Genomic DNA, 19704 nt, shown 5'->3' on the forward strand with positions numbered 1-19704 from the left:
TCACTGCTGTGTGCTCAAATTCAATTAGTGGCACTTGTGACGCTTTGCTTTGCTTCATGCTTCGGCAATAGCGATGCTGTCGGTGACAAACGTTCTGACGACGAAAAAAATCATCGTTGTGGAGTCGTCGAGGATAGCAATGGTTGTCGTCGGTGTAGCAGAATGGGCGGACTGACAAAGCCAATATAATTTTGACCACAACTGATCTCATCGTCATGAACCACTATAAAGCGTTCTCACTTTTATTCAAACAATCAAATAGATTTCTAAACGCGTTTAACCCTTCGCGTGCACCGATTAGAACCGTTGATGACTTGGGAGAAATGTTTAACACTGCTGCATACTTATTGCGTGTTTCTTTTGCACAAGGCGCGCGGTCACCGCGATGGGGAAAACGAATTGAATCCACATTATTTAGGACCCCTCCCAGTAGGTGCAGCATGGAATGCATCTTTCTTGACTTTGCAGTCGGTTCGTTGCTGTGATCAGAAAATGGCTTCTATATATTTTCCATATTGCAACTTCTGACACTTACACGGTATTGCTCATCTAACTCTTCAAAGAAGGAGATCAACTGGTTTGGAATACATATTTTCCACGCCCCCCTAAACCTGCTCAGAACTGAATGTTAACAACATTGTTTGTGTCATCAGTAGTGTTGCATTTTTTGCCAGATATTCTTGGCAATTGTTCTTTGAGGCGTTTCTTCATAACTGTGTGTGCGGTTAACTTCCATTCGCTATATGGGGTTCCGCGCTAGATACGGAGCATCGTGGAACATTGAATACACGTCTAATAAGAAGGCTAGATCATCGCTGGTGTAGGTAATGAAGAATAACCATTGCGGTCTTCGAGTAACAGATTGAAAAAGAGCTTTAGCGGTAACTAGATACAACATGATGCTTAAACGACCAGAAGTACACAGACAATCAATTGTTCTTGCTACCCACACCATGCACCCAGAAAACAAGGCAAAAGAGATTTCGTTGGTTTCTTTGGAGATTTTAACATAAGCCGAGGAGCATGTCCTTTAATGCTGAATATATGTGTGGTTTCCGCAGACTCCTCTTTGGCATGTCTAGAAGAAGAAAGAACAAAGTTTTAGGGAACATCAATCAATAGATAAAACTCGTGCGAAGCTTGATACACCTATAAATATTTTATGCGATTGATTTTGGAGGAACATTGGGAGAAAGCTTTAGTTCGAGGCAAACTCATATCAAAAAAGGACACAGCGAAAAATAGACAAGGACACGAGAGAGCGACACGCACACAGCCCTGACTTGCAACAGTTTATTCATGAAGCCATGAAGGAATGAATATATAGGGTGCTACCATGCGCAATGTGTGAATGGCCGGCAAAAAAAAAAAAAAACCTGGAACATATTCGCAATGCTGATAATGATAGCCGCGTACCTACAGAGCGCAGGGAATGATTTCCATTCTATCCCTTTCAAGATACGCTATTTCCCAAGATGAAAGTGCATTCAAAGAACAGGCGCACAAGCTATCAAACTTCCTAATAAAACCTGCTTCAATGATTTCACGTGTCACCTGTGAACTAAGTTTATACAGCCCATTGCTTTTCTACTAAGTAGGACTTACACCGTGGGGTCCCGGCAATAATACCCAGATGGCCCTGTACCATGTTGGACAAATTGTTAGGCTTCTCCCTGAGACGATCATTTATGCACCGTCCTGTCTGTCCCGCGTACTTTCTTCCACGAGAGAGGGGAATCACATACACCACGCCACTGATGCAGGGCACTAAACCCTTCCTGTTTTTTTACAGTACAATTGCCACGCCTGGCTTGTGAAGTAACGCTGCAACGCTATAGTAGTTTTTCAGAAACGGAAAAATACACCGCAATGAAAGCTTGCTGCCCTATCCTCTTCAGTTTGTGGGACAAATAAAGTTTAAAGGAAAGTACTCCTAGTTTTTTTCTCTTTTGCCGTGGCGGGCGCGGCGCTCGATCTGCATCGCAGTGCTTGATTTCATTGAAAAGCTTTTCTGCGACAGCTGATACTAAAGCCAGACAACAAGCAGTCAACTTGTGCATCAAGACTTTTAGCATACAATGCGGACATGACCTTCTCAGGGTACTGACGAGGCAGACATTACCGATTCCTCTTTTGAATAAAACTGAACCTGCCGACTGGAAAGAGAGAAGCGGTTTGCTGTCCTTGGTTTGAACGACCAGCACAAATGTCTACTGGACATGCACAGCCTGACCTGCAAAAACGTTAAACAGTTATTTTCGGGTAGCTCGTGAATAAACTCTCGTATGTCCGTACTGTGAGCTTGTCGCTCTCTCGCGTCCTTGTCTTCCTTGCGCTGTGTCCTTTTTCCAATGAATCACCAACAATCCCAAGCTTCCATGCTGAAACTTATATCTTCCTATTCAAATGAATTTAAAACACGGAAACACTATTAAGAATACCAGTGGACTAATTTGACAGAAAATTGTTGGTTTTCAGAGAACAGTTTCTGCCAACTGTACTCATCCTAATTTTGATATAAAATGTCGAGCCTGTTACTATATTTACGGAATATTCGCAGGTAGAAAAAGTGAAAAGCGCAACTTATAAACGCTATGAGCTGCACGGAAAACCGATTTCGGAATTCGGTAAACGGCATGTGTGAGAGTATCCTTTGCAAATGGATGCTCTCGCGAGTCCATGTATGGATTTGCATCTCACGTGATTTTACTGCAGCTTTAGGACCACTTTGCGCAATTTCTACTCGCAAAGTACCCTTATACATCAGAGACGTGTATCACACATGAAATCATTGCGATTTAGGCATAATAAAAGGTGCCATTTCCAGAATTACTATGTCGTTGTTTATTGCTAAGCTCTCATGTTCTAATTTCATAATATAGTTTTCTCAAATCTCGTGATCTTCAATACGGTTGCTGAAAAGAAGTTATGGCAGCATTTTGCTTGCTAGAGGCCGCTTGCTAATGTCACTAAAAATAATTCTTACTTCAAGCAAGAAATATAATAAAAATTGATACAATGAAAGAAACTTTTTTCTTGTTCCGCTCTGTTGAAATACATCGTAGCTCGAAAATTAGAGCTTCATCATATCGTGTAGAGCTGTACACTGCTTTGGAAATTAGGTAATATATGTCAGCTCAGAAATCATTATCTTGTGGTCAGGTGAGATATACTTTTAGACATAGCATATTTAGGCCAATCTTTTATAACTTGTTCTTATATATATTTATAACGAAAACCAACATATTTCTAAAATCAGTCCCGAAAACAACACAAAGTGCTTCTTGCAGCTGTAGCGTGGTCACACTTATTGGAGCATATCCTGGTCAGTTTCTGTGAATATTTCAACAAAGCACGTTTTACCTAAATGCGAAGGTTCCACAAAACTTGTCTAATTGGACACGCTGTGATATAAGCTATCCATTTTAGTATGCAGAACAAAAGTCTCCAAGATATTCTTTCGATATTGCTTCCATTTTTATTGAGTTTCAGGCAAAAATTAAAACACGAATAAAAACCAATCCTTAAATTTTCAGCTAGCAATGAAGCGAATATTTCCGCCAAATTATGCTCAAAAATAAGTTCGTTTCTTCAATACGACGCTCACTTTAACACTTAGGTGCGCTATTTTTCAGGCTGTGACTAATATGCACATATCGAAAATGTGAAGTTACGGTAAGCATTGCAACATCTACCACCCAAGAAAAGCAGTTGATCATCGTAAGCATTCGGTTTTGTTACCGTTATTTCTACTTACTTTCTATCATGATGGTTCTATTCGACATCAACAGTGTTTTCACCATTTACGCAATACAAACCTCTCCCTTAAAGCATTCCATTCCATCCGGTATATTAGCTTCAAGGCACAATTTTATTCGATAGCTCGGTGAATGGCAGCAATCCATTTTGCACTTCCTGGCACTACGTTCACTCTGAAAAGAAAACCACGGTTCTCGTGATTGTTTTTGTCCTGCTGATTTCTCTTCAATAAACACAGTTTTGTCGGCTTGTAAAGCATGCTTTGTAAAAAGTCAACCACTGGAGGCACTTTTCAGGTACCCGTCTCCACCTTCTGCTACAAAATGCATTCGCCTGGCACATTTTAACGCCCTTAAGTGCGCAATAGATAATTATCCGAACACAATAACTGGACGGTGAGCGCCGTTTGAAAACAACCTTACACTCTTAGTCAATACCGGCTTAAAATCAACGCATATAACGCGCAAAGTAGATCAAAATTTCGACGCTTATTCCGGGCTCACACGAAGCGGCCACTGCGTACGCGGCCTGTTTTAAGCGGTTCTTGCATAAACGGCCCGCATTTAACGGCCCCATTCGTTGCAGAGAAGGGGCCGCTTAGAAAGCGTCAAGCATAAAGCCAAATCACTATGCGGTATTTCAGATCAAATCTGTCCGCCTTAATAAGCAGCTCAAATATTATGCAGCCATACGGGAATTTTTCATGAATTTTTTTTTTGGACAAGCGCCACCCCGACGGGTTTTGCACGAGGTTAAATATAGATAGGTTAGGAGCCACTTCATAGGAAATGGGGAAGACTCGTCACATGTCGACAGATTGGGAATGGAACCAGGGTACACCGCGTGACAATCGTACAGCCTAGTCACTATACCACATCGCTACGCTGACACGGAGGATTCGCATAGCCATTTGTACGTACATTTGTGCTTCCGAGGCAGCCGTCTTACGTCTATTGGTCACCGTAGCGATCATGTGTGGTAGTCATATTTCGTGTAACTGTTGACGACGCTTATGTGGTAGGTGATAGTAAAGATGTACTTGTATACGCTTTCAACAGCTGTCATGTGCGACGGGAAGGCTAAGAGTGGTAAGATAACAGAGCGTAGGAACTACGCGAAAACAAGCTGCTTCGTTGGTGTTCTTCAATGCTTTCTCTTTATTCGCTCTGCTGGAGATTGCACGATGCAGTCGCTTTTTAACCGGGAACTTGGCTTTGTCTGAGAAACGTTCAACCTCGTTCAGTCAAATATGATCCGCCGCCAACATGGACGCCTGCAAATGTAACTGACTGCACTGGCTTCAAAGTTGCGCTGCCTCGTCGTTATACCGAGAATACGGCTACACTATTCTGAGATGCCGAATAAACGGGTGGGATTTTGCCGGCACGTCTGTAAGTTTGTTGAACCGACGAATATTTTCATTCACTTCCGCTGGCCGCAACAAGGATGCACCGTCCGTAAGACTAACAGATATAGCTTGTGTAAGTACCGTAAAAATGCTCCCGAACCGTGCGTTTTATGCAGCTCCGTTGTAGTGATCAATTCATTGTTTGTTTTGGATCAGTAAAGCGCGTCACCATATCCTTTCGTGAGCCTAACGTAACTCTGAATACGTTAGGCTCATATCGGTAGGCAAGTATCCGAAGCTTCACTGCTTTGCACACCCCAGCTTGTTTTCACCTATTTACATGCCAGGTGCGCGTCAGCGCAGCGAACGTGGCCATACCTGCAGTGCTCTCGATAATAAAGGAAGGAAGGGAGGAAAGAAATGAGGGTATGGTTAAAGAGTTTACATTGTGGGACTTAACATACCGAGACTTCTGCGGATTACGAGGGACGAAGTAATGGAGAGCTCCAGATTAATTGTGACATCCTGGGGTTAATTAACGCGCACCTAAACGGTGACACAGGGGTCTTTGCTTGAGACAAGCGGAATGCGACAGGCGGGGCCGAAGCATTAGAGCCACCAGGTTACCGCGGCAGGTGTCGTCAAAATAACGATTCAGCTGTTGGAAAATGTATACCGAGGCGCTATTTTGCCTGCCCATCGAAGCTGATACCGGCTCCGTTCCTAGCCTTTCCAGTCGATGGCTACGACGGCAAATGAACATGGGTTAATGGCGACTTGCCCAGTGTCTTGTACTACGTTTGTATGATCAGCACTACCGCAATGAGCAATTCCTGCTGTCTGAAATGCAAGAAATTCTCCGTGCGCAAGACGAGCTGAATTCATGCACAAAGTACTTTTAGTCATGTCCATGCATGGTATAGAAATACCAAATGTATTAAAGTGGACACGGTGTATTATCCGGGGACTACGATATTGTGATGTGCGTCATTTAAAGTAAGGGGTAAAACTCAGAAGTATAAGCCCCCATCGGTAATGTAACTGTCTGTGTCTTCCTTTTGTGCAGAATGGCTGCTCGGGCTTGTCACCGTACTGCATGATAGTAAGGGCTTATGCGACGTGTGATGAGGTCCGCATGAATTCTCGTCCTTAGATCAGGGGGCCTAAATGTCGTCTGGTCTCCGCAGAACTTTGTGCTTAGGGACCAGCGAAGTCGGGTTAGCACGAAGTGCCCCTGGGGTGTTGCGTTCCGACTTTCGCACTGCGCCATGGGTATTGCTGAGGAGAGTTCCTCGTATGTGTTCGTCATGTTCAGTTCACTGAGGTGGTCTGCGCTCGTGTTTTTGGGCAGGCCGAGTTCAGCTTCGCAGGCGATTCGGACCCGTTGATTTGCTTCGTCGATGTCGGTTTGTATGGAGGCTTGGAAAGGGAGAGCCTGGATGATTATGCTTATGACGAAGACCTGCACAAGTTTCATAATGTCTGTCGCCATCCTACCCTCTCTCTTACATGTAATTATGTTAAAGATGCTAGTAACACTGCGCACTGAGGTTAATAAGATGGACAGCTGCAGCTGTCCGATCTCTTGCGGCTTGCCAGGCTTTGGAAACACAGTGCTGTTATACGATTTCCATGGCGCTGGTACCTGACCTCCCTAACTCCAGACGTGATCGTTGAACAGATACAAAACCTATCCGATGGCCGTGTCACTGAGATTACGGATCATAGCCTTGACTACGTGGTCTGGTCCTGGTGCCGTGTTCTTTTTTGAAAGACTGCGCGTCTGCACAATATTCCACGAAGTTTATGGGGACGACCATAACTTCGTTGACTGCCCCATGGTGCTCATTGGGTGTTGTACTAGGCGCTTGAGCCACACCAGTGTAGGTGGCTTGATTTGTTGCAATAGCTGTCTTTCTCTCTTGATACTCTCCTATGAGTTGCGGCATGACATTAGCCGTGTCTGTACGCCTACTGGGCGGATGCAGCATGCATCGAAGTATGGCCTATGGCTTCTTTGTGCTCAGTGTGCCTTTGACGGAATTACATAAGCTGTACCAGTTGCTGTTGTTGAGTGTTTAAACGTAGGTGCTTGCTTCTACCTCCAATTGATCGATTGGTCACCCTAGCTTGCCGTTGTGGCGCCGTCTTTTCCACCTCTTGTTCTGACTTTACGAGCTTCCTAGAGATGAGCCAGGTGGATGTCTATAGGCGGCCTGTCCAATGTGGTTTCGAAGCACTAAATGGTGGCATTATAAGGTTCCTTGAGGATTTTAGGCCACTCTCTTGTAGTGAGCCGTGTCGAGGTGATGTCAGCTGGCCTTATCGATATTTATTCCAGTCCGTCAGCCTGGCTGATTTTAAGGGTAGGTGGACTTTTGCCATGTTCAATGTAGTGCATAGAATGTAGCATTTGCTGGCTAAATTTTCCTCGAGGTTACTCCAGGTAACACCGTTATTCATCGCTGATAATGGTAAGATCCGGCCTAGCGTACAGAGCCACGCTGTTTCCCATCCTTGTAATAACTCTCGCTTGTGTAAGCAGCAGTATCTCGTGGGCGTGGTTGATGCGGAACAACTTGATTCCCTCACACATGGCGCTTGTACCGACAGTCGGTGTCCCATGGATCGAATTCACGAAGGAGAATCAGTCGGTCCTGCTCTTAAATTAGTGTGGATGCGTGGTCGAGGGTTGTAAACATATCGTTCCTGCGTTCGTGGCTGTACACGTGCACAAATATACATTTATGCAGTCCGTTCTTGACCGTCCAAATGGCGACTATTTCACGATGTGTTTCCATCCTCGGCGCTACGGTGGTGGCTACGGCTCAGTCCTTCCTTACCAGGTTCACTACACCTGTCTGGTTGGCGTCGATGTAAAGACGGTAAACCACAATTGGTTTCGGTGAGTTGCCAACCTCTTGTAAGCAAATGATGTCTGGTGGGACTAGCGCCACCTTGATGTATGCTGTGAGTGTAGCTTGTTTGTTATGTAGTGAGCGACGGTTCGATAGCCAAAGAACAAGATTCGCTTATTGTCTTGGTAGTTTGCAAATCATGTTAGGGAGCGCCCGAAGTTGCTTCCTCCGTCTCCGCGGTTACGATGCATTTGATAATCGGCTCATTGTCGCCAATGGTAGGTGGTCACTTGCGGTTCGTCTTAGCCCCTTGGAAAGACTCATCCACGTACCTTTGGCGCGCTTCGAACTCCTTCTACATGGACGGTATATTGGTCCTTATATTTTCTGGTAGTTCCTGTTTGACTTGAGCGAAAATACCTCCCATTTGCTATGTTAGCGTTTTTTGCGGCTCCGCGAAGAGTATCGCAGGTGATATTGGTGAACGTGGTGAGGTGCGCAACGGGACCCTCGCGCATTGGAGATGTTCTGGGTGTTGTTTCTGCAGCACAGATGAGACTACATAAATCACAAGCCAGAAATGAGGAAATTCTCGTTGCGAATGCCACGAGCTCCAACCGCGTCCAATATTGAAATGCCTATGGGAACATCGTACCTTCAATGTACAAAAATTAGCCTTCGTGACATCGTGGCTCAAGTGTCATCTGACGTTGAAGGAGTTAAAGATTTTCCCCCGCTAACACGCCACAAGTTACGATAGCTCTTTGGGCTGGTCAAATTGTTTAGTAGCTTGTGGCGCTGTGCTTCCCCAGCCTTCGGCGACCTTCTTCGCAACGCAAGCAGCCAGTTTCCGACAAGTTGCTGGTCTTCTGAAGCCTCGGCTGCCTTCATGGCCGCGAAACAAGCCGTTGCAATAGCAGTGCTTTTTGTTCATCTAAGGTTTGATGCTCCATTTGTAATTGTTATGTAAGCTTCACGAATGTTCATCGGAGCTGCACTTCCACAACTTGTTCTCTTTGACTTTCTTCACAAAACATCGTTGCATGTATTGAAGCAAGAAAATAACTGGAACGGTAAGGCACTTTTCCAGAAAGTTCGGGAAGTGATGTCTCAAAACTGGTCTCATCTTGAGAATTCGTTTTAACTACATCCACCATGACTGCATTTGTATATGCAAGTACATGGCTGCACTTGTAAATTGTGACATGAGCCCTAAGGTAATTAGTTAAAAACGAAAATGTTTGTTCATTAGTCGATAATATATTTCATTTTTTGTGTAATTTCCGCGTCTTCGAGTAGACCAGATTATGAAGAATTGTGCTACCTGCCACAGGCAACCTTTGAAATTTTTAAAGTGTTCTCTCAAACACCACGTATATTCATTTTTTTATTGTTTGCTTAGTTTGTGGTACATATACTCCTCCATGAACGTAGTGCGAGATAAACTTTAATAAAAGCAGCGCCGAAAACATGTCGAGGTCGCGCGCTCACTATGCATTTAATTATTTGAGGCAAGTACGACCTTGATTCATGTGAGTAGATGCACCACTGTCTTAGTGCCAGATGGTGAATAAGGGAACACTGCAAGATCATTTAGTCATTCCATCTATTCCAGCCTAAAGGTACAGGGTCGACCAATCACATTTATCTGGTTCTTGAAAAAGCTTCTCCGTAAGGGGAAAACAATCCGTAAGGCATTCTCACAAAATCGCAAAGTAGATGAGACTTGTCATGCAATGCAAAGAAAAGCTGTATTGTAGTTTTTCTCAGAGTTTCATTTTCATATACAGGCTGCTGGAAAGCTTTTTTCACAAAAAAAAACAATAAATGTGGTTCATATGCAATGCAACAAGATAACTGCAGACTGTTGGTATTTCTGTTAGGCATATGGCAGTAGTCTGAATTTTCAGATTCCGTGCATGATTGGTAGCAGTTTTCCATTGAAGAGGACAATGCATGACTCATGACAATTGATTACCTGCCAACTACACACACCATGCTGTGCGACAGCGTTATACAACACTTTCTTGTGCTTCATGTCATTAGCTTTTAATGATTGTCACCTGTATACTGCATAAAGTAGTGTGTTCTTTCAATCTCTTTGACGTACTTTGTGACGCAGTCTCATTTTATTCTGATAGCAATTATATCGTCACGGGGATTCTCGAGTACATGGCGGATAGACGAAACTGTATATTACAATATTTACAGGCTGATGCCGCAGATTGACTCGCAGCACCTCTAGTGGCATGTCGTGTGCTCTTTCTCTTCGCAGAGCGAAGCGATCGTTTAACAACATGCTAATGTGTGATGCCTGGTAACAGTATGAACTTCTTTTTCTTGTCCTTGTTCCCTGGTGAAATGGCATAACGCGCTCTGGGAGATCGGCCTTAAATCTGGTGAAGGAACTGCTAGCATCATTTTTTGAATAAGTTAGAGTGAAACGAAACAAGTATCTTGCAAATGAGATTGAAAGCGTCTATTCTTGGACATATGACTTATGAATTAACTAAATGTCTTGTGAATTTTGTGCCCCATGTGACAATTTTCAAAAATTGTAACATACAGTTTGTTTTGTCTGACGCAGAAAGATGCAGAGGGCTTCACAAACATTCTTGTGGCTATAACCGGGTATGGTAGCCCCAAAGGAAAGAGTTGCAGGAAGAGTCGAATTCAAGCCAAGCTTTGGGAAGGGTTCTTCTAAAAATCCTTTCGTTTCAATAACAAAACGGCGGCATCTCAAAAAGGAGTGTTCCAGAGATTCACTCTCATTGCATAAAGGGCACGTGGGATATGTAGCCAGACCAGACCTGCGGAGGTAAAAGTTCAGTGGGGGGACTCGGCACTGTAGTCTTGTAATCGGAGCATCAATTTTTCTGAGTAGCACCATTTGTTGTTTCAATTAAAACTGAGATGCGGGAAATTAGATGTTGCCAATGATGACTGCGCTAATGTATTTGTATTAGCATATTTTCTTAATCGCGATGCAATGATGAAAGCTGACGAAGGTAAAATGACGATTATGGGACCATTATGGGACGCTATTGCGAGTGTATCTGCAAATTCGTTTAAGGCTAGGTCTTTGTGACCTGGCACGCGCACTAAACGAACGAGACGTGTCTTGAGAGAAAATAAAAGAAAGTTTTTAATAAATCTGATAATTTGATTGTGGTTAGTCAAGAACAGACAGAGATGCAATCAGTTAAGATTATGGATGATGACACAGATGGTGGTAATGCTGAGACAATTGCCAATAATACCGCCTAATCGGAAAAGACCAATTTAGTTGTGGTGATATAATGCCCACACCTGCATTTTTCCACACACGAAAGCATCAGTTCCTACAACGGTCTTTGCATTCAGGTGTGCAAGGTGGTCTTTCAGAATACTATTCAGATATTGATAGGGTAGATGTTTAGCACTGTTGGAAATATCATCAAATTTATTATTAGCACCTGGAACCGATGAATTTAGTAAGACCTCTTCGCATAGGGGAACATTTAATGGGTCCAATAGTTTTTGAGGGAAAACAACTTGAGGGCCACGTCAGAGATACCACTGATACTTAAAAAAAGAGGCCGGTTCATTAGCGAAAACATATTGTGATCTCCTCTGTGGTGATGGATATATCTTTAGAAAAGTTTGCACTGTTAGGATATGAACTCGCATGAGGACAGAATGCAGGCGTGGTTCTTATTATATAGTTAGCGACAAATTTATAAGCGTAATGCCTCTCGTTCTAATGGAATCACAGGTCGAATTCTGTATGCAGGTCCGCCAGAACACAATACGCTGCCAAGCTCTATTATCGGGCAAACGTAGATGCAATAGAACATAATGCGTACATGCCGACGCAGCCCTGACCGATTGCTGCTGAGCCTGCGCACCATTCTTGCTGCGCGTGCTCGATTTGAGGTAATATGCTCTACATGTGGACACCAATTAAGCTTTTCGGCGTACATTACTCCCAAATATTTACGTGAATTCACCTGTGGGATACTGTCTTGTCAATAAAGAAGAAAAATTTGCACAGGAACGCTTTGAGGGAAAATTAGGGCGGCGGTTTTCCTGATATTAAGAGAGAGGTTAATTTCATCAAACCACATTTCTAGGAGTTTCGTATAATGCTGTAGTTTCTGATACAAAACATGTAAGCCTACCGATGCAGCAAAATGCAATGTCCTCACGCATAAGTACACATGTACATCTTGTTTCAAAGGTACAATACTGAGTAAAACACTAAGTAGCAATGAAGGTAGGATGCGCGTAAAAAGCAGTAAAATTCCCTTGTGTTTCAAAATTCACAAACCTATGCGACAAAATATTTTGGCAGCAACATTAGGCTTATATGTTCTACGCTGCCACACGCATTAGCGATATTTGTAGTGACTAAGGTTGCATATTTTTTTTACATCAAGCAAGTTGAATACTACTTTGTAGGTTGAAATGGGCACACCAAATTGAGCACCCGCGTCTGAAGCCAATTTGGCATGGGCTCAAAATGATGTTCTTTATCAACCAATTATCTAGGCGGTCGTGTAAGATTCTTTCGGAGTGTTTTACTACATTATATGTAAGAGATATTGGCCTAATGTTATCTAATTCTTAACCGGCGCCTTGCTTTTTTTACCTATGGTATAACTTTTCCAAGTCGCCATTTCGGTGTATTGACGATTTTGTAATGGAATGGTTTACCATGGTGCGTAATGCATGTGATCATATCCTAAATAAATTTAGATTATTGGGTTAGTATTGTCATCGAGGCCTGGCGCTGAATTAGGCACTGTCTTAGTACATTTTCCAGCTCCGAAACTGTAACTTCTTCAAAGTCTTCACCACGAGCAGGCAGCGTAGCGCGGTTGGGCAAAATCGACCTAAAGCGACATTCTAGTCGTTTAGCCGTATCTCTACTGGCGAATTCTGGCAGTCGCCGTTGTCATCGTCATCGCAGGATGGGGTGGTACATATACAAGAATTGGTAGGCCAGGCTGACGCTCTAATAATAAAAGACCAAAGTAGCCATGATCATGTTTTATGGTTTCGACTGATTGTTTCGTCAGAATTTTGGCAATCGTTGAACGCAAATAAAAGTCAAAACGCATTTCGTCCGCGTTGTGACCTGTTCTCCTAGTGAAGTAACAACATCTGTGGCGTATAATTGCAAAGTAATATAATTTATTTGGCACTGGCGTCCGTGCTCTTCAGGGATATAACATTTCAGTGGGCGCTGGCTAATGCCGATGGTTTTCCGTCGGTCTCATCCAGTTTTAGCCCACGCAAAGTCGCAATGTGACGCCTGCAACACCACTTTTGGTGCTCAGCCACCAGCATTTCAAATACCTACCCGGCAGAACTTGCCTTGAGTGCTGTTGCGAGCGATGTCACGCTTGCAGATGTTACAACAGCGTTCGTAGAGTTTATGGACAACGATGTCCTTGCTATCGCTGTCAGTCTATCTCTCTTCGTGGAGAACGATTAACTGGTTTTGTAATTTTCTGTGCACATTTCACACACCCTCATATCTTCAGGTATGAGGCCCTCAGTGTTTCAGTTGATCAATCTTGCCCATAGCTAGATCATGCAACCTTGCATACTACGCTAATAGTCCATGCTTTATGCTATGATGGCATCAAATTTTCAGGAAAAGGTGTTTCGGTTGACGCCTCCATGGCGCGCTCACCTTTACGGAGTAGACATTCTCTTGTTCGTCATCTACCTTCAGGTATTTCCTACAGTAATGCTCCTCATTAACAATTTGTCCTGGAAGTGCTTTGTGTCGGGACATGTAGTTCGTAAGCGCAACTATTATTGTGCAATGCCATGGCAGTTTCCTGCAAAAAAGAGAATTCCTTTTGACCACTTTTAACCGCTGCATAACTTGACTCATTAAAAATTGGTCATTCTAAGGAATTGGTGAAATAAAAAAAAAGCAGTAATGAAATGACACTTCTTACTTCACAGCATTGCGTATCTCCTCTACAGTGCAGGAAGAAAGCCGATATTTTTTTACTCCTCCATCCAGGTAACTCATGAGATATCCTTCTGACCACGGGCACTTTGGAGGATCATCGTGTTCCGCCCCCAACCTGCCATGTGGAAATACGATTCAGTCTTTAAGAGCAAGTGTTTGTTACTTTGGGTTAAAAGAAGACTTACACATGAGCAAGTTCATGAGCCATGACAGCTACTCCAAGGAATGATGTTGCAGTATCTTCGCTTAAGCCGACTGCGTACTTAGTGCAGACGGTATCTTGCTTTGAAACTCCTGAACAGGAAATTGAGAACTAGGTTTTTAGTATTTCAATCTTTATGCTGCTCACAGAACTTCTTATTTATGACTTAACGTAATACAGGACCATGGCAAACAAACCACATCAAATAATATACAAACAGCCTAATATCCAAGATGCGAAAAATCATCTACAAAATTGCCCCTTTTATACGTATCTTCAAGATGAATTGCTTTTGAAGTGCTGTGCAATGCATCAATTACCATATCGCTAGCGGTTAGCAATGTTTCCAACTATCTTATTTTTATGAATGAACATTGGGTCTGTCTTCTTGTGCAATTTTCTGACACATAATCATGCTTTACAGGGGAGCCGTCACGCCGCCCTGGTTTTATAGGACGAACATGCAGGGAGCTTGGTGCTCAGAGCGATTCCAGGAAAATTGCCGTGGTGTTGCTTCTGAGTATCCGATAGCGCTCGCATGGTTTCGTTTACTTAAATTGCTTATCCGAAGTCGAAGAGAATAAATAAGAACCTGTGTCCCTGTCTTACATATTGTCACGAAATGACACTTGAAAATATGCACAGCGTTGGCAAGAGCTGGACAAGATGGCGTCTGTGCTCTACAGCATGCGTCGTCACTCTCCACTTGCTCTTCAGCGTTCGCATGTTCCTGAGCGCGCGTCCCAGTCTTAGGGCTCGCTCGTGACAATTTTACTCGCGAATAACTTTCTGTGGCAATGAAGGGAAAGCTATAGAGGCAAAGCGTTCACAAGGGAGCACGCTTCTGGAAAGAGTCCCGTGTTTTCATCCACATTAGTTTAAGTTGGGGAAGAGAAAACATAAACACCTTATTAGCAATAAGTAAATAAAATAGAACACAAGGCCTAATGTAAACGTTTATTTGCTCGGCGGCTTTCCCTTCCACGTCTGGGCAACCACGAAACCGTCGCACGTGAAGCTGCGTCGATTGAGCGTCTGTTGCGAGCAATCAAAAGAACTGTCAAACGCTGGCGGACTACTTGGCGCCGTAACACATGCACAGCAGGCATGCGCCCGTAGCTTTCCCTTTGTTGCCACAGAAATGTGTCCGCTAGTATAGTGGCATTATGCCGACACTAAAGAAAAGAAGAAGCATATACAGTGCTAAATAGCGGGCACGTCCTGTGCTACCGGGGCTTAGCGGATAGAAGAGAACTAGGAGTCGGATTCCTGGTTAATAAGAATATAGCTGGTAACATACAGGAATTCTATAGCATTAACGAGAGGGTGGCAGGTCTTATTGTGAAACTTAATAAGAGGTACAAAATGAAGATTGTACAGGTCTACGCCCCTACATCCACTCATGATGACCAGGAAGTCGAAAGCTTCTATGAAGACGTGGAATCGGCGGTGGGTAGAGTGAAAACTAAATACTCTATACTAATGGGCGATTTTAATGCCAAGGTAGGCAAGAAGCAGGCTGGAGACAAGGCAGTGGGGGAATATGCCATAGGCACTAGGAATAGCAGGGGAGAGTTATTAGTAGAGTTTGCGGAACAGAATAATATGAGGATAATGAATACCTTCTTCCGCAAGCGGGATAGCCGAAAGTGGACGCGGAGGAGCCCGAACGGCGAGACTAGAAATGAAATAGACTTCATACTCTGCACTAACCCTGGCATCATAGAAGATGTGGACGTGCTCGGCAAGGTGCGCTGCAGTGACCACAGGATGGTAAGAACTCGAATAAGCCTAGACCTGAGGAGGGAACGGAAGAAACTGGTACATAAGAAGCCGCTCAATGAGTTAGCGGTAAGAGGGAAAATAGAGGAATTCCAGATCAAGCTACAGAACAGGTATTCAGCTTTAACTCAGGAAGAGGACCTTAGTGTTGAAGCAATGAACGACAATCTTGTGGGCATCATTAAGGAGTGTGCAACGGAAGTCGGTGGTAACTCCGCTAGGCAGGATACCAGCAAACTATCGCAGGAGACGAAAGATCTGATCAAGAAACGCCAATGTATGAAAGCATCTAACCCTACAGCTAGAATAGAACTGGCAGAACTTTCGAAGTTAATCAACAAGCGTAAAACAGCTGACATAAGGAAGTATAATATGGATAGAATTGAAAATGCTCGCAGGAGCGGAGGAAGCCTAAAAACAGTGAAGAAGAAACTAGGAATTAGCAAGAATCAGCTGTATACGTTAAGAGACAAAGCCGGCAATATCATTACTAATATCGATGAGATAGTTCAAGTGGCTGAGGAGTTCTATAGAGATTTATACAGTACCAGTGGCACCCACGACGATAATGGAAGAGAAAATAGTCTAGAGGAATTCGAAATCCCGAAGGTAACGCCGGAAGAAGTAAAGAAAGCCTTGGGAGATATGCAAAGGGGGAAGGCAGCTGGGGAGGATCAGGTAACAGCAGATTTGTTGAAGGATGGTGGACAGATTGTTCTAGAGAAACTGGCCACCCTGTATACGCAATGCCTTATGACCTCGAGCGTACCGGAATCTTGGAAGAACGCTAACATATTCCTAATCCATAAGAAAGGGGACGCCAAAGACTTGAAAAATTATAGACCGATCAGCTTACTGTCCGTTGCCTACAAAGTATTTACTAAGGTAATTGCAAATAGAATCAGGAACACCTTAGACTTCTGTCAACCAAAGGACCAGGCAGGATTCCGTAAAGGCTACTCAACAATAGACCATATTCCCACTATCAATCAAGTGATAGAGAAATGTGCAGAATATAACCAACCCTTATATATAGCTTTCATTGATTACGAGAAAGCGTTTGATTCTGTCGAAACCTCAGCAGTCATGGAGGCATTAAGGAATCAGGGTGTAGATGAGCCATATGTAAAAATACTGGAAGATATCTATAGCGGCTCCACAGCCACCGTAGTCCTCCATAAAGCAAGCAACAAAATCCCAATAAAGAAAGGCGTCAGGCAGGGAGACACGATATCTCCAATGCTATTCACAGCGTGTTTACAGGAGCTATTCTGAGACCTGGATTGGGAAGAATTGGGGATAAAAGGTAATGGAGAATACCTTAGTAACTTGCGATTCGCTGATGATATTGCCTTGCTTAGTAACTCAGGGGACCAATTGCAATGCATGCTCACTGACCTGGAGAGGCAAAGCAGAAGAGTGGGTCTAAAAATTAATATGCAGAAAACTAAAGTAATTCTTAACAGTCTCGGGAGAGAACAGCAATTTACAATAGGCAGCGAGGCACTGGAAGTCGTAAGGGAATACATCTACTTAGGGCAGGTAGCGACGGCGGATCCGGATCATGAGACGGAAATAATCTGAAGAATAAGAATGGGCTGGAGTGCGTTTGGCAGGCAGTCCCAAATCATGAACAGCAGGTTGCCGTTATCCCTCAAGAGAAAAGTATATAATAGCTGTGTCTTACTACTACCCACCTACGGGGCAGAAACCTGGAGGCTTACGAAAAGGGTTCTACTCAAATTGAGGACGACACAACGAGCTATGGAAAGGAGAATGATAGGTGTAACGTTAAGGGATAAGAAAAGAGCAGACTGGGTGAGGAAACAAACGCGAGTTAATGACATCTTAGCTGAAATCAAGAAAAAGAAATGGGCATGGGCAGGACATGTAATGAGGTGGGAAGATAACCGATGGTCATTAAGGGTTACGGACTGGATCCCAAGGGAAGGGAAGCGTAGCAGGGGCGGCAGAAAGTGAGGTGGGCGGATGAGATTAAGAAGTTTGCAGGGACGGCATGGCCACAATTAGTACATGACCGGGGTTGTTGGAGAAGTATGGGAGAGGCCTTTGCCCTGCAGTGGGCGTAACAAGGCTGATTATGATGATGATGATGAAAGAAAAGCACACACCCGATGCTTACTCAACAAGATAGAGAACAACAGAGCAGTGCACGCATAGGAAACACCGGACTGTGTTGGGCTTTATAATGAAATTGAAGAAGATGTGTGAGCTCTGTGTTGCGCCGCCTTAAAACGCGAATATATGTTTGGGCGAAAAACGTGGACTATTTTTTAATGTTGTTGCCTACACCGAAGCGACGCTACGCGACTCTATCCGGACTGATCTCGTAGTTCACTTCACTAACGCGCCGTATCCCTTTGTAAGGTCCAAAGTATCGACTAAGCAGCTTCTCAGACGACGCCTGGGGTCGGTTCAGAGTCCATACTCAGACTTGGTCACCTAATTGGTATTCGACTTGCCGATTGCGAATGTTGAAGCACCATGCGTCTTTACCTTGGTGCATCGTGATGTGTATGCTCGCGAGTTGACGAGCTTCTGCGTGCTGAGTAAGTAGATCGGCGCCCAAAGCATGTGAAGCGTCGATGTCGAGCGGAAGCACTGGGTCTAGCATAGTGTGGAGCTCACACACGTAGACGATATGGAATGGCGTGAATCGCGTCGTTTTCGCAATAGTGGTCATGTGCGCGAATGTAACGTACGCCAGTACGTTATTTCAGGTTTTATGCTGAACATCTAGATAGATAAATAGATAGCACGTCAGCAATGCTTTTGGTTCACCGTTCCATCAGTCTGCTGGTCTATGGGTAACTTCGTTGGTCGTGCCACGTTTTAGAGTTTTCGTCTCGACGTAGCGTGTCACGTAGTCTCTGGCGACTATATTCCACTTGTGTCTGCTGGCTCACAAGGAAAATGGTCGCAGAAGATTCTTGCCGATTTGGTCAAACGGTGAGCTAGGTGGTGGGATGGGTTGGATTAACCCCGCGGGCTTTATAGACGGAGATTTTCGGCGTTGGCATTCGCGCCAGCTTCGCACCTAGTGCTTCACCAGGGTGGGAAGCCTCGGCTGGCTTAGTCTGGCGTACGTAATGCGTGCTCTGGCAAGGCTATGTAGAAATCCCAAGTGTACAGATGCGGGCTTAACGTGGAAGCAAAGAGAATGCAATCACCGAGGTCGGCAGCTGCACCCAGCAGATACTGTAGGCCGCTGGCACTCGTCTTTTCTTTTTCTTGTAGGGAACCCCCTTTCGAAGACAGAAGGACGAGAGACTGTCAACAAGGTGCCGCGGAATTTTAACATTCTTCCTTTCTAGGTGATCGATGGGAGGGCGTATTTCCGCGTCCTTGTGCTGCCGTAAGATCAGGTCAGGTGCGCTGAGGGCCCGTAAGAATCCACCGTCTTCGTCCATGACATTACTGCAAGGACCAACGGGAGCATGCGACAACGTGTCCGCTCGTTCGTGTTCGCGGCGTGATTAGTAGACGATGGTAAGACATAACTGCTGATGGAGGCCCCATCGTGTCAATCACCCAGGTAGGTCTCTTATTTATTGTGGTGGCTTCGGTCAAGAATTCCGCCAGGGTTTTCGGCTGGCTTTAAACAAGGTCACTTAATAGTTCTTCCTGAACCCCACTCATCAAATGGCGCAGATTCTTTTCCTCTGGCATGTTTGGGCCCACCCAACGAAAGAGGCGCGTCATATCCTCGCCGCACAACGTGCCGCTCTCATTCGGCAGATGGTTGCAGCGAAGGAGCGCCCGT

The 19704-nt window shown here is 44.3% G+C and overlaps 1 protein-coding gene across 2 annotated transcripts in view; it reads right to left on the reverse strand.

The window, feature by feature from the left end:
• Window positions 1-228: 228 nt before the first annotated feature.
• LOC142563688 (venom metalloproteinase antarease TserMP_A-like) overlaps window positions 229-19704 on the reverse strand; it is a 45506-nt gene continuing 26030 nt past the window's right edge. For both annotated transcript variants that reach the window (XM_075674285.1, XM_075674284.1), the window contains 5 exons: window positions 14122-14230; window positions 13920-14051; window positions 13646-13796; window positions 3819-3932; window positions 229-1078 (listed from right to left, as the gene is read on the reverse strand). In XM_075674285.1, coding sequence (XP_075530400.1) covers window positions 1031-1078; window positions 3819-3932; window positions 13646-13796; window positions 13920-14051; window positions 14122-14230 — 554 coding nt within the window. In that variant the 3' untranslated portion in view covers window positions 229-1030. The remainder of the gene's footprint in view (window positions 1079-3818; window positions 3933-13645; window positions 13797-13919; window positions 14052-14121; window positions 14231-19704) is intronic.

The sequence above is a fragment of the Dermacentor variabilis genome, chromosome 11 (genome assembly GCF_050947875.1).
Source record: "Dermacentor variabilis isolate Ectoservices chromosome 11, ASM5094787v1, whole genome shotgun sequence".
Lineage (NCBI taxonomy): Eukaryota > Metazoa > Arthropoda > Arachnida > Ixodida > Ixodidae > Dermacentor > Dermacentor variabilis.